Source organism: Narcine bancroftii, unplaced genomic scaffold (genome assembly GCF_036971445.1).
Source record: "Narcine bancroftii isolate sNarBan1 unplaced genomic scaffold, sNarBan1.hap1 Scaffold_232, whole genome shotgun sequence".
Lineage (NCBI taxonomy): Eukaryota > Metazoa > Chordata > Chondrichthyes > Torpediniformes > Narcinidae > Narcine > Narcine bancroftii.
In genome coordinates this window covers 184,339-199,106 of record NW_027211967.1, presented here as the reverse complement: position 1 = coordinate 199,106, position 14,768 = coordinate 184,339, and the positions used below count along the sequence as shown (strand labels likewise).

The 14,768-nt window shown below is 48.1% G+C and overlaps 1 protein-coding gene across 1 annotated transcript in view; it reads right to left on the bottom strand.

Annotated features, from left to right (window-relative positions):
- LOC138750701 (zinc finger protein 84-like) overlaps positions 1-9,553 on the bottom strand; it is a 32,779-nt gene extending 23,226 nt beyond the window's left edge. Inside the window, exons 1-2 of the mRNA XM_069912767.1 lie at positions 9,459-9,553; positions 8,291-8,812 (exon numbers count right to left, since the gene is read on the bottom strand). Of these exons, the coding sequence (XP_069768868.1) occupies positions 8,291-8,812; positions 9,459-9,514 (578 nt within the window). The 5' untranslated portion in view covers positions 9,515-9,553. The remainder of the gene's footprint in view (positions 1-8,290; positions 8,813-9,458) is intronic.
- Between the last annotated feature and the right edge of the window lie 5,215 nt (positions 9,554-14,768).

Genomic DNA, 14,768 nt, shown 5'->3' with positions numbered 1-14,768 from the left:
GGACATAGGTTCATGGTGAGGAGAGGAAGGTTTAGGGGGAAACAGAGGGATCTGGGAATACAAACATAATTCCCTGAAAGTGACATCACAGGAAGATAGGGTTGTACAGAGAGCTTTTTGCAGATTTGCCTTCATAAATCAATGTATTGAGTACAGGAGATGAGATGTTATGGTATTGTATTGGTGGGGTCAAATTTGGAGTATTCATAGAACACAGCACAGTACAGACCCTTCAGCCCTCGATGTTGTGTACTACCAAAAAAAGCCCTACCCTTCCTACCTTGTAAACCTCTATTTTTCTTTCATCTGTGTGCCTAAGTTTCTTAATCGCCTCTAATATTTCATCCTCCACCACCCCCGGCAAGGCATTCCAGGCAAAAAAAAAAGTACCCCTGATGTCTCCCCTAAACTTTCCTCCCTTCATTTTGTACATGTCCTCTGGTGTTTGCTTCTCCCGCCCGGGGTGGGGGGGGGGGGGTGTAAAAGTGCTGGTTGTCTACCTTATCTATTCCTCTCAGAATCTTGTATATCTCTATTAAGTCACCTCTCATCCTTCATCCCAAAGTCCTGGCTCTGCTAACCTTGCCTTGCATGGCATTTTCCAATCCAGACATAATTCTGGTAACTCTCCTCTGAACCTTATCCATCCTAAAATGAGGTGACCAGAACTGAACACAATACTCTATAAGTGTGGTCTCACCAGAGATTTGTAGAATTGTAACATGGGTTCTTGAACTCAATCCCATGAATAATGAAGCCTAGGGCAGCACAGTTAGTGCAATTCTGTTATAGCACCAGGAACCAGTGTTCAAATCCAGCATTATCTGTAAGGAATCTGTACATTTTCCCATGTCTGCTCTGGTTTCCTCCTACCATTCAAACAGTACTGGGAATTAATTTAATGTAATTGGGTGGCACCACTCATGGGCCAAAAGGGTCTGTTACCATGCTGTATGTCTAAATAGGCCATCTTAACTATCCTATCAATCTGTGCAGCAATCTTAGAAAACCACAGCACAGTACAGGCCCTTCAGCCCTCAATGTTATGTGACCCATATATTCCTTTTTTAAAAAAATACTAAACCCTCCATTTTTCTTCCATGTCTGCTTGTCTCTTAAATGCCCCTAATATTTTAGCCTCTCCACAATTCTGCACAAAAAACCTTACCCCTGATGTCCTTCCCTTCACAAAACCATGCTGACTATCCCTGAGTAGATTGTAATTCCCCAAATGCCCTTAGATCTTGTCCTTAAGAATCCTCTCTATTAGTTTGCACATCACTGATGTAAACTGACCAGTCTATAATTCCCAGGATTCTCTATTGCCCTGTTTTAAACAAGGGGAGCACATTTGCCATTCTCCAATCCTATGGCACCTCTCCTGTGGCCACAGGAGACAAAGATCATCATCAACACGCCACCTACCTCTTTTCTCCCCTCAACAACTTGGGGTACACCTTGTTCGACCCTGGGAACTGATTAATTTTAATGTTTTTAAGAAGATCCAACACTTCCTATTTCACGCTTTATTCCAACCTGACCCAGATCAAGGTCCTTTTCTCTGGTGAATACTGAAGCAAAGTATTCATGTAGGACCTCCCCAATTTCCAGGCATATGTTGCCTCCTTTATCTTTAAGTGGTCCTTCCTTCACTCTCATCATCCTTTGTTCTTTGAACACCTTGGAGTTCTCCTTAATCCTACATGCCAAGACCTTGTCATGCCCTCTTCCAGCTCTCCTAAATTCCTTCCTGGCTACCTTATAATTCTCGTGAGTCTTTCCTGTTTTTTGCTTCCTAAATCAAATGCACACTTCCTTCCTCTTAACTAGCTGCTTCACCTGTTTTGTGAACCACAGTTCCCTTTTCCTACCATCTTTTTCCTGTCTTGGTGGGACAAACCAAAACATCCTCCCCATTTCTTCTGTTCCCAATTTACTCTTCCTAGTTCCTGCCTCATCCCATTGTAGTTAGCCCTTCCCCAATTAAACACATTCCCATTTTGTCTGCTTTTAACCTTGTCAATAGTTATGCTAAAGCTCAGGGCAATGTGGTCACCATCACTGAAACGTTCCCCCAAAGAGAGGTCCGCCACCTGACCAGGTTTATTATCCAGTATTAGATTCAGTATGTCCTCGTCAGCTGTGTCAGGAATCCTTCTTGATCACAACTGACACATTCTGTCCCATCTATCCCTCTTGCAATCAGAAGGTGCCAGTCAATATTTAGAAAGTTGAAGTCTACTATGACAACCCTGTAATTTCTGCACCATTCCAAAATCTGTCTGCTTATCTGTTCCTCAGTATCCCAAGGGCTATTTGGCCTTCTGACTTCCACCCACACTGAATCTGTAGACACTCGCTCTACAGCATCCTCCCTTTCTACAGCTGTGATTCTATCCCTGACCAGTAATGCTACTCCCCTCCCCTTTTTACCTCCCATCTCATCCCTTTTAAAAGACCAAAACCCCTAGTACTGCATCAGCCGATCCTGCCCTTCCTCCAACCAAGTTTCTGTAACAGCCACATCATAATTCTATGTACTGATCCATGCTTTAAGTTCATCCTCTTTATTCCTAATACTCCAAGCATTGAAAGACACATTTCACCCCCTCCAATTGACATTTACCCCTGTCTGTCCTTCCTCACAACTCCATAACACATTGCATCATCCTTTCCACCTTTGCCTTATTCTTTCCCATCCCCTGCCAAACTAGTTAAATTCTCCCCAACAGCTCAAGCAAACCTGCCCACCAAGCCGTTGATCCCTTTCTAGTTCAGGTGCAGCCTGTCCTTTTTGTAGAGGTTAGACCTTCCCCAGAAGAGATCCCAATGATCCACAAATCTGCACCCCCTGCCCCAACTCTTCAACCATCTGAAGAGATTGTCATCTGTCACAACTTCCCATTCCTACCCTCACTGGTGTGTGGCACAGGCAGCAATCCCAAGATTTCCACCCTTGAGTTTCCTTCCTAACTCCCTATATTCCCTCTTCAGGACCGCCCCCATCCTTACTCCTATCTATGTCATTGGTACCAATGTGGACCACAACATCCCTTTGGCCATCTGGCAGAAAGTACCTAAGCACTCGGCTCTTGCCCAGCAACTTTTCCCTCCAAGCCATCAAGCTCCTGAATCCCCAGTACATGTGCATATTGCACCGTGGACTTTCAGTCTTAATATTTTCATGTGTTAACTGCTTTCCTAACATATCTATGTAAATATAACAATTACAGCACAGAAACAAGCCAATTTAGCCCTTCTCGTCCATGCTGAACACCTTCTCACCTAGTCCCATTGACCTGCACTCGGCCCATAACCCTCCACACTTCTCTCGTCCATATACCTGTCCACCTTTTTCTTAAATATTAAAATCCAGCCCATATCTACCACTTTGGCTGGAAGCTCATTCAACCCTCCCACCACCCTCTGAGTGAAGAAATTTCCCCTATACTTTATCACCTTCAAACTCAATCCATGTTTTCTTGCTGGAAGCAACCCCTCTCAATGGAAATAACCAATCCACATTTACTCTATCTGTCCCTCATCATTTTAAACACCTCTATCAAAACACCCCTCAATCTTCTACACTGTAACTTAAACCCAGGCCACATTCTTGTAAATCTTCTCTGCACTCTCTCTATTTTGTTGATATCCTTCCTATAATTCAGTGACCAAAACTGCACATATTCTAAATTTGGCCTCACTAATGGCTTATACAACTTCAACATGACATCCCAACTCCTGGACACAATACCATGATTTATGAAGGCCAACATACCAAAAGCTTTCTTCATCAGCCTATCTACACGTGACTCCACTTTCAGGGAATTATGTTCCAGAATTCCTAAATCCTTTTGTTCTACTGCACTCCTTAATTGTTTCCTATTTAACATGTATGACCTTACCTGATTATTGCTACCAAAATGTAGCACCTCACATTTATCAGTATTAAACTCCATCTACCATCTTTCAGCCCACTCTTCTAACTGGCCTATATCCACTGCAAGCTTTGAAAACCTTCATTGCTGTCCACACCACCACCAATCTTAGTATCATCTGCATACTTACTAATCCTATTTACCACCCTATCATCCAGATCATTAATATATATAACAAACAACAATGGACCCAGGACCGATCCCTGAGGCTCTCCACTGGTCACCAGCCTCCAATTTGACAATTTCCCCCACTACTCTGGCATCTCCCATCCAACCATTGTTGAATCCATTTCACTACTTCAACATTAATACCTAATCACTAATCTCTTGTCAAAGGCCTTACTAAAGTCCATATAGACATCCCACAACCTTCCCTTCATCAACCTTCTCAGTAACCTCCTCAAAACATTCTATATGATTTGTTAAACATGATCTACCACACACAAAACCATGTCCTAGTCAATCCTTTTATCCAAATAATTGTATATTCCATCTCCATTAATTTACCTACCACTGACATCAGACTCATGAGCTTATAATTACCAGGTTTACTTTTGCAGGCTTTTTTAGAGCCCCCCCCCCCACCCCTCCCAATCCTCTGGCACCTCCTCCGTGGCTAATGACATTTTAAATATTTCTGTCAGAGCCCCTGCTATTTCTTTACTAACCTCCCTCAGACTCGTAGGGAATATCTTGTTAGGGCCCAGAGATTTATCCACTTTTATTCTCTTTAAAGTCGCCAGTTCGACCTCCTCATTAATCTGTACATTTTCCATGACCTCACTACTAGTTCTCCTTACTTGACCTGACTCAATATTCCTTAATGAATACTGAAGAAAAAAATCATTTAAAATTTCCTCCCTCTCTTCTGGCTCCTCACAAAGCCTGCCACCCAATTTTATCCCTCACTATTCTTTTATTTTTAATATATCTGTAGAAACTCTTTGGATTTATTTTTACCTTGCTTGCCAAAGCAGCTTCATATTTCCTTTTAGTCATTCTAATTTCATTTGTTTTGCACTCTTTACATCCTTCAAGCACCTTATTTATTTATTCTCTGCTGTCCACATCCCTTTCTCCAAACTAAATTCCCAATATCCCTTAAAAACCAAGACTCTCTATATTTTCTAACCTTTCCTTTAATCCTCAGAGACAGACCAACTCTGTATTCTCAAAATTTCCCTTTTGAACATCCTCCATTTATCTGTTGCCTCCTTCTCAGAAAATTATCCCAATCCACACCTTCTAATCCTTTCGCAGCTCCTCAAAATTAACTATACCCCCATTATGCCTTTCCCTTTCCTCACTTCCACCCAAATACCCTCACTGGTTGAGCACTCCAATCTACCCTGCCATAGCACCACTGTAATGTTTTCTCTAACAAGCAATGTGACTCCCTTCCCCTGTTCTATCACACCTAAAGCAATGGAATCCTGGAACATTTGGCTACAATATATTTCCGTGTTGTCAATCCACGCAATAAACTCATCCACCTTACTTAACATGCTCCTTGCTTTGAAATATATAAACTTGAGAGGTCCCCCACATTCACTCCTTTTCATACCATCTACTTTTACTATCCCCTCTCCTTCATTAATTTTAACAATCTGATTCCTCTCTCTTCAAATCTAGTTGTCCTTCTATGCTCTAAGGTCCTGGAGAAATGCTATCTCATCCTACCGTGCGAGCACGGTATGAACAATAAATAAAGGCGACTTGACTTGACTGCTTACCCTTATGCTTTAGAATGCTTTGGACTCAATCTGAGACGCCTTTGATCCTGGCACCTGGGAGACCACATACATCCGGGAGTCTCGATCTGTGCAGTTTTGGTCACCTCACTACAAGGAAGGATGTCAGTAAGATTGAAAGAGTGCAGAGAGTTTCAAGGATATTCCCTGTAATAGAATTACAGGGAAAGGTGAAATAGGTTAGGACTTTATTCCCTAGAATGTAGATGAGGGGAGATTTGATAGAGGTTACACAAATTGTGTATAGAGTAAATGCAAGCTGGCTTTTCTCACTGAGGTTAGGTGATACACAAACCAGAGGACAGGGGTAAAGGATGAAGGGGGGGGGGGGGTTAAGAGGAGGGACCTTCCTCATTCAGAGAGTGATGGGAATGTGGAATGAGCTGAAGTGGTGAATGTGGACTTGATTTTAATATTTAAGAAAAATTTGGACATGTTCATGGATGGGGCGGGGTGTTCAGGGATAGGAACAGTGCAGGTTTGGCACAGATTAGAAGGGCTGAAGGCCAGTTTCTGTGCTGTAACTTTTCTCAGAGTAGAGGGTGCCAGGAATGCATTTGCTGGGGGTGGTGTTGGTGGCTGGTACAATAGAGACATTTAAAAGACTGAGACCAGTACAGTAAAATCCCTGGTATCCGACACCTAGAGGGGATTGATAGATGACAGATAAGTGAATTTTCCAGTTGTTTGCCACTACATGTTGCACAATTGGCAAGGTGTGCCAATTTTAAGCTTATGTATTTTTTTTTACCTATTTTCTGTGATATTTTTGCTTGTTGCTTGAGGTTGCCAATTGCTTGAATTCTGGATCACAGGGGTTTTACTGTATAGGGTTATGGATGTGATTGAGGGAAGGGTGGGTCAACACAACATTGTGGGCTGAAGGGCCTGTCCTGAATTGTAACGTTCTGCGTACAGACTCGGCTTCCTCTGCACTGACATCATTGGGAATCGTCGACACACTCCCCTCCTGCACGTCGACGTGCTGTAGTCTCGCTGACAAACCCCCTCGCCAGGGTCTTGGCCCCGCATTAGACAACCAGGTTTATTTCACAAACTTCTGACGCAAACAACAAAAAAGTATCAAGAGAGAAGAGGGAGAGATGGCGTCCGCCTGCAATGGATGGCAAAGATAATCCAGCTGGCCCCACGCCTGCTTTCCCGTAAGGCATGGGGAAGGTCCGGGTGGGGAATGCACAACGGCCACACAGCTCCCCGTCATCCGCAGGGCGTCTGGCTCCATTCATCTGCTCTGGGGGGAGGATGAAGGTGAGTAGGGGAGGGAAGGGGGGGGTTCGGGTGGGATGGGGAATGGGTCAGTGAGGGGTTTTGGGAGGGTATGAAAAGATGGAGGAGGTTGGTATCAGGGTGGGTAGGGGAAGGGTTGAAAATTGGTTGAGGGAAGAGGATGAGGGAGTGGTTTGGTTCAGAGCAGGATGGGGAGGAGTCAGGACTAGGTGGAGGAAGGGGTGGGGTTGACAAGATGGCAGAAGGGTCAAGGTGGGGACAGGTTGAGGAAGGAGTTTGGGGGAGTTGGGATCAAGGAAGGTTTGGGGTTGGGTGGGGGGACGGTACAGGGGAGAAGTTGAGGGAGGTGTTCAGTGGATGAGGGAGAAATGGGGAGGGGTTGGGGTCAAGGAGGGCTGCCCGGCGAACCGTCCTGGGCCAAGTGCTCGAGCTGGTGCCCTTCCAAGTAGGACATGGTCTTGAAACTCTTGCCACAATCGGAGCAGATGAAGAGTTCAGCGGTGTCCGGGTCTGGGGGCTCCGAGGGATCCCGATCATCAGCTGCCTCTGGTGATGGGCACAGCTGCAAATCCTCCACATCCAGCAGTCTGCATTAGGGGAGGAGAGGATGTTACAGGAGGAAGGCAACGTTCAAGCTGCCTACCTACCCACCCCAAATCCCACCAGCCAAAACCCCTGCCCTGAAACCTAATCCCTGGAACCCCTGTCCCTGAAGCTCACTGCCCCCCAAACCCCCATCGCCAAAACCCATTACCCAGAAACCCCATCTGTACCTTCCCATCTGACCCCAGCCCCGTACCTTCCTGTCCATCCCCCCCTGTACCAACACGTCTGTTCCCGCTCAGAATCTACGTCTGACCCTGTCCCCACCCCCCATACCTACCAGTCAGCCCCCACTGCTCCTCCTCCTCTATACCTACCTGTCCGTCCCCACCACTCCTTCTCCCCAACGCCCTATACCTATCCCTGTGTCCCCAACCCCCCTCAATCCTGCAATCCTGTCAGTCCCCAGCCACCTCCTCCTCTCAGGTACCTACCTGCCTGTCTACACCCACCCCCCCCCCCCCCCCGGTACATACCCGTCGTTCCCTGTCACCTCCCCTCCCACCTACTCATCCATCTGCTCCTCCCCCAAACCTACTGTGTCCCTCCCCCGGTACATAACTATCCGTCCCCACCCCCTCCCCCAACGTACCTACCTGTCCCACCCTCATCCCACCCCTGGTACCTAACCGACCATCCCCACACCCCCCCCCCACCGTACCTACCCGTCCATCCCCACCCCCTCCCCCCTTTACCTACCCGTCTGTCCCTGTTTCCTCAGTGGGGCAGAGTGCCCCTTGACGTGTCCTGTCCCGGGTGTGGATGCGCTCGTGCCGCCGCAGGATGGATGACTGGCTGAAGTCCTTGGCACAGACAGGGCAACGGAAGGGCCGCTCACCGGTGTGGGTGCGCTGGTGGGTGGCCAGGTTGGAGAGGCGGCTGAAGGGCCGGCCACAGGTTTGGCAGCGGAAGGGCTTCTCGCCTGTGTGGGTGAGCTGGTGCTTGACCAGGTTGGAGGGCTGGCTGAACTCCTTGCCGCAGGTCTGGCAGCGGAAGGGCCGCTCGCCCGTGTGGGTGCGCTGGTGACGCACCAGGTTTGACTTGTGGTTGAAGTCTTTGCCGCAGGCAGCGCAGCGAAAGGGCCGCTCACCCGTATGCACCCGCACATGCCGCTCAAAGTGGCATGAGTGCTCAAACGTCTTGCCGCAGTCCGGGCAGATAAAGCCCCGCTGATCGGGGTGGCAGCGTCTCCGGGGTCCTGCCCGGCCCCCTGTCCGCGAGGGGGGCTTCCTGCGCACCTGGGGCTGCTCACCTTCCATCGGGTGTGGGCTCCTGGAATTGTGCGGGGGGGGGGGGGGGGGTTTGGAAAAAAAGGTCAAAGTAGTCCTAATGTGGGGTCCTGGGGAGAGTGGCGAGGAGGGAGGGAGGGGGTGGAGGAGGTAAGTGCGACCACAAAGGAGAGCTCCGGGTGGGGGGGATGGGAGGATAGGTCAGTGTGGCCACAACGGAGGGGTTCCTGGAAGGAGAGGTCAGTGGGTTCAGGACTGGTGTCCCGCGTATGTGGGGATAAGGAAGAGGACACTGCAACCATCATGGGGTCCCGAGGGGGAGAAAACAGTGGTCATAACGGGGTCCTAAGGAGGCCAGAATGAAGGAGTCCCGAGGTGATGGAGGAGGGGACAGTGGGGTCAGCACCAGTTTCCAAGGATGGGTCAGAACGGAGGTCCGGACTCAGGCGTCCCATGGTAGGAGGGAGAGGGAGGGTGGACGGGAGACCACAGAGGGACCATACGGAGGATCGGGTCGGGGAGGGGGATCAGGACGGATGGTCCTGGCGGGGAGGGAGGGAGGTGAGAGGTTACTGCGCCCAGGACTGGGGACCCGGGAGGGCTCCCGTGGCGTGAGGGGCTGGTGCAGGGAGGAAGGGGAGGTAGCGGCAGTCCCCTCCCTCATCCCCCCGACTCACTCCTCCACTCACCAACTCTCCGGAGCCTCCGCTGAAGCCTCCCTCACAGGCCGCGCACCGCCGCGCATGCGCCCCTCCGTTCACTGGACCGCCACCCCCCCCACCCCGGACCATATTCGTAGCCGCGATCGATGCCGGGAGGCTGAGGCCGCCATTTGGACTCGCACTTCCGGTCCTCGGGAGGACGGTGGGGTTTTAACCCAGACTATTCATGGGTCTGTCCCACCTGCCTCTATCCTTCTAAACCCGTCCTATACATGGGTCCATCCCACCCACACTGGTCCCACCTGCTCCTACACTTCCAAATCCGTCCCATCCATGGATCTGTCCCACTCACACTGGTCCCACATGCCCCGACCCCTCTAAACCCATCCTATCATGGATCTGTCCCACCCACACTGGTCCCGCCTGCCACTCTCCCTCTAAACCCGTCCATCCATGGATCTATCCCACCCACACTGATCCCATCTGCCCTTATCCCTCCAAACTAATCCTATCATGGATCTGTCCCACCCACACTGGTCCCAGTGACATTGGTGGACTGGGTGGTCAGTAGATTGACACGTCGGTAGACTGACACGTCGGCACACTGTGATGTCGGTAGACTGTGACGTCGGTAGACTGACATGTCTGTAGACTGAGACGTTGGCAGACTGACACGTCGGCAGAATGATGTCAGTAGTCTGTGAATCGGCAGACAGACACATCAGTAGTCTGTGACATAGGTAGACTGGCACTCCATTAGACTGGGATGTCGGTAGACTGTGACATCAGTAGACTGACACTTTGGTAGACTGTCATGTCGGTAGGGTGACACGTTGGTAGACTGACATGTCGGTAAACTGTGACATCGGTCCACTGACACGCTGGTTGACTGTGATGTCGGCAGACTGACACGTCGCCAGACTGATGTCGGTAGACTGTGACATTGGTAGACTGACACGTCGGTAGACTGACACGATGGCAGATTGACACATTGGTAGACTGTGATGCTGGTATACTGACATGTCGGTAGGCTGACCCGCTGGTAGAATGAAACATCGGTAAACTGTGACATCAGTTGACTGACACATTGGTAGACTGTGACATCGGTAGAATGTGACATCGGTCAACTGACACACTGGTTGACTGTGATGTCGGCAGACTGACACATCGGCATACTGATGTCAGTAGACTGAGATCGGCAGACTAACACATCGGCATACTGATGTCAGTCAACTGAGATCGGCAGACTGACACATCAGCATACTGATGTCAGTAGACTGTGACATCGGCAGACTGACACTTCAGTAGAATGTGATGTCAGTAGACTGTGATGTCGGAAGATTGACAAGTTGGTAGACTGACATGTCAGCAGACTGTGACATCAGTGGACTGATATGAGGTTGGACTGTGACTTTGGTAGACTGACACGTTAGTAGACTGACTAGTTAGTAGACTGACACGTCGGTATACTGACACAATGGCAGATTGACAAGTTGGTAGACTGATATGTAGGTAGACTGACACATAGGTAGACTGACACATAGGTAGACTGACACATCAGTAGACTGACACATCAGTAGACTGTGATGTCGGTAGACTGTTATGTCAGTAAACTGTGACATAGATAGATCGACACGTTGGAAGAATGTGATGTTATTAGACTGGCACATCGGCAGACTGTGATGTCGATTGAATTACATGATGGTAGACTGTGATGTCAGTAGGGTGTGACGCTGGTAGACTGATATGTCGGTAGATTGTGACGTTGGTAGACTGTGATGCTGGTATACTGACACCTTGGTAGGCTGACCCGCTGGTAGAATGAAACATCAGCAAACTGTGACATCAGTTGACTGACATGTTGGTAGACTGTGATGGTAGAATGTGACATCCGTCGACTGACACACTGGTTGACTGTGACGTCGGCAGACTGACACATCGGCATACTGATGTCAGTAGACTGTGAGATCAGCAGACTGACACATCAGTAGACTGTGACATCGGCAGACTGACACTTCAGTAGTATGTGATGTCAGTAGACTGTGATGTCAGAAGATTAACAAGTTGGTAGACTGACATGTCGGTAGATTGTGACATTGGTAGACTGACACGCTAGTAGACTGACATGTCGGTAGACTGACATGATGGCAGATTGACACATTGGTAGACTGGCGTCGGCAGACTGACACTCCAGTAAACTGTTACATCAGTAGAAAGTAACGTCAGAAGTGGTAGGCTGACACGCCGGTAGACCTACACGTCGGTAAACTGTGACATCGGTAGACTGACATGTTGGTGGACTGTGACATTGGTAAACTGTGATGTCAGTAGACTGTTATGTAGGCAGACTGACACATTGTTAGATTGTGATATCAGGTGACTGACATGTCAGCAGACTGTGACATTGGTAGACTGACACGTCGGAAGACTGACACGTTGGCAGCTCGTGACATCACTAGACTGACATGTGAGTAGGCCATGATGTCAGTATACTGTGTTGGCTGGAGACATTGATGTTGGTAGACTGACATTTCAGCAGATTATGATGTCGGTAGAATGTGACATTGGTAACTCTAAAGTAGGTAGACTGTGACCTCAGTAGATTGACACATCGATAGACTGTGACGTTGGCAGACTGAAATGTCAGTAAGCTGCAACATTGGTAGACTGACACATTGGTAGACTGACACGTCGGTAGACTGTGACGACGGTAGGCTGACATGACAGTAGACTGTGACATTGGCAGACTGACACATTGGCAGACTGTGAATTCTGTAGAATGTCACATCGGTCGACTGACACATTGGTAGACTAACGTCGGCAGACTGACACGTTGGCAGACTGTGATGTCAGTAGACTGTGACGTGGGTATGCTGTGATGTTGGTAGACTGGTGTCGGTTGGCTGTGACATTGGCAGACTGACATGTCAGTAAGCTGCGACATTGGCAGACTGACACATCGATAGACTGTGACATTTTAGGCTGTGACTTTGGTAGACTGACAAATCGGTAGGCTGTGACTGGCAGATTGACACATCAGTAAGCTGCGACATTGGTAGAATGACACATCGGTGGAGCATGGCATGGGCGGACTGACACTTCAGTAGACTGTGACATTGGTAGACTGACATGTCAGTAGATTGTGACATTTGCAGACTGACACTCCAGTATACTGGGATGTCAGTAGATTGTGACATCGGTAGACTGTGACATCAGTAGACTGACACGTCGGTAGACTGTAACATTGGAAAACTTACACTCCAGTAGACTGGGATGTCAGTAGACTGTCACGTCGGTAGACTGACACGTCAATAGATTGTAAAGCAGGTAGATTGTGACATCAGTATACTGTGATGTCAGTAGGCTGACACGTCGGTAGACTGTAACATTGGTAGTTAGACTGACATGTTGGTAAACTGACGTTGGTAGAATGTGACGTTGATAGATTGACTCAGTGGTAGGCTGTGACATCAGTAGGCTGTGACTTTGATAGACTGACATATTGGTAGACTGTGATGTTGGCAGACTGAAATGTCAGTAAGATGCAACATTGGCAGACTGACACATTGGTAGATTGACACGCCAGTAGACTGACACGTCGGTAGACGGTGATGACAGATGACACTAAGCTAGGAGGGGTTGTGTGCACGGAAGAGGGGGTCAGGAAGCTCCAGTGTGATTTGGATAAATTGAGGGACTGGGCAGATACATGGCAAATGCACTACAATGTGGATAAATGTGAAGTTATCCACTTTGGTAATACAAACTGGAGGGCAGATTACTATTTGAATGGCAATAGATTAAGAGATAGGGAAGTGCAGAGAGACCTAGGGGTACTTGTACATCAGTCTCTGAAGGCAAGCATGCAGGTACAGCAGGCGGTTAAAAAGGCAAATGGTATGTTGGCCTTCATATCAAGAGGGTTTGAGTATAGGAACAAGGATACTGCAGCTGTTCAGGGCCTTGGTGAGACCACACCTGGAGTATTGTGTGCAGTTTTGGTCACCTTATCTAAGGAAGAATGTTCTTGCAATGGAGGGAGTGCAGAGGTGATTCACCAGGCTGATACCTGGAATGGCAGGAATGACTTATGAGGAAAGATTGCGCAAATTGGGATTGTACTCCCTGGAGTTTAGAAGATTGAGAGGGGATCTCATAGAGACATATAAAATTCTGGCAGGACTGGACAGAGTGGATGCAGATGGGATGTTTCCAAGGATGGGAAAATCCAGAACCCGGGGCCATGGTTTGAGGATAATAGGCAAACCATTTTGGACCGAAATGAAGAGGAATTTCTTTACCCAGAGGGAGGTGAATCTGTGGAATTCATTGCCACAGAGGGCAGTAGAGGCAGGTTCATTAAATATATTAAAGTGGGAATTAGATATATTTCTTCAGTATAAGGGTATTAAAGATTACGGAGAGAAGGCGGGGACGGGGTACTGAACTTTAAGATCAGCCATGATCTCGTTGAATGGCGGAGCAGGCTCGAAGGGTCGAATGACCTACTCCTGCTCCTATCTTCTATGTTTCTATGTTTCTATGACAGTAGACTGACATGACGGTAGACTGTGACATCGGCAGACTGACACGTCGGCAGACTATGATGTCGGTAAAATGTCACATCAGTCGACTGACACATTGGTAGCCTGACGTCAGCAGACTGACACGTCAGCAGACAGTGATGTTGATAGGCTGTGACATCGGCAGACTGACACATCAGTATACTGTGATATCAGTAGATTGAGACTTCAGTAGAAGGTGATGATGTAAAGGTGACATCCATACACATTGACTTTGGTTGATTGACACATTGCTAGTCTGTGACATCTGTAGAAAGTGACCGGTTGTCTCGAATGTCGGGAGTCTATGAAATCGGTAGACTGATATTTTGGTAGACTGTGATGTCTGTAGGATGTGACATCGTTAGGCTGTGACATCAGTATGTTGTGACATTGGTAGGCAGTGCCATTGGCAGACTGACACATCGGTAGACTGTGACCACGGTAGACTGTGACGTTGGTAGAATATGACATCGGTCGACTGACACATTGGTAGACTAACCGGCAGACTGAAATGTCAGCAGACTGTGACGTCGGTATACTGTGACATCAGCAGACTGACACTTCAGTAGTCTGTGATGTTGGCAGACTGATACGATGGCAGACTGTGATGTCAGTAAAATATGACATCGGTCAACTGACAGGTTGGCAGGCTGACCTCAGAAAACTAACACATCAGTAATCTGTGATGTCTGGAGACTGACATGTTGGCAGACTAACACATCAGCAGACTGTGACGTCAGTAGACTGTGACATCAGCAGACTGACACATTGG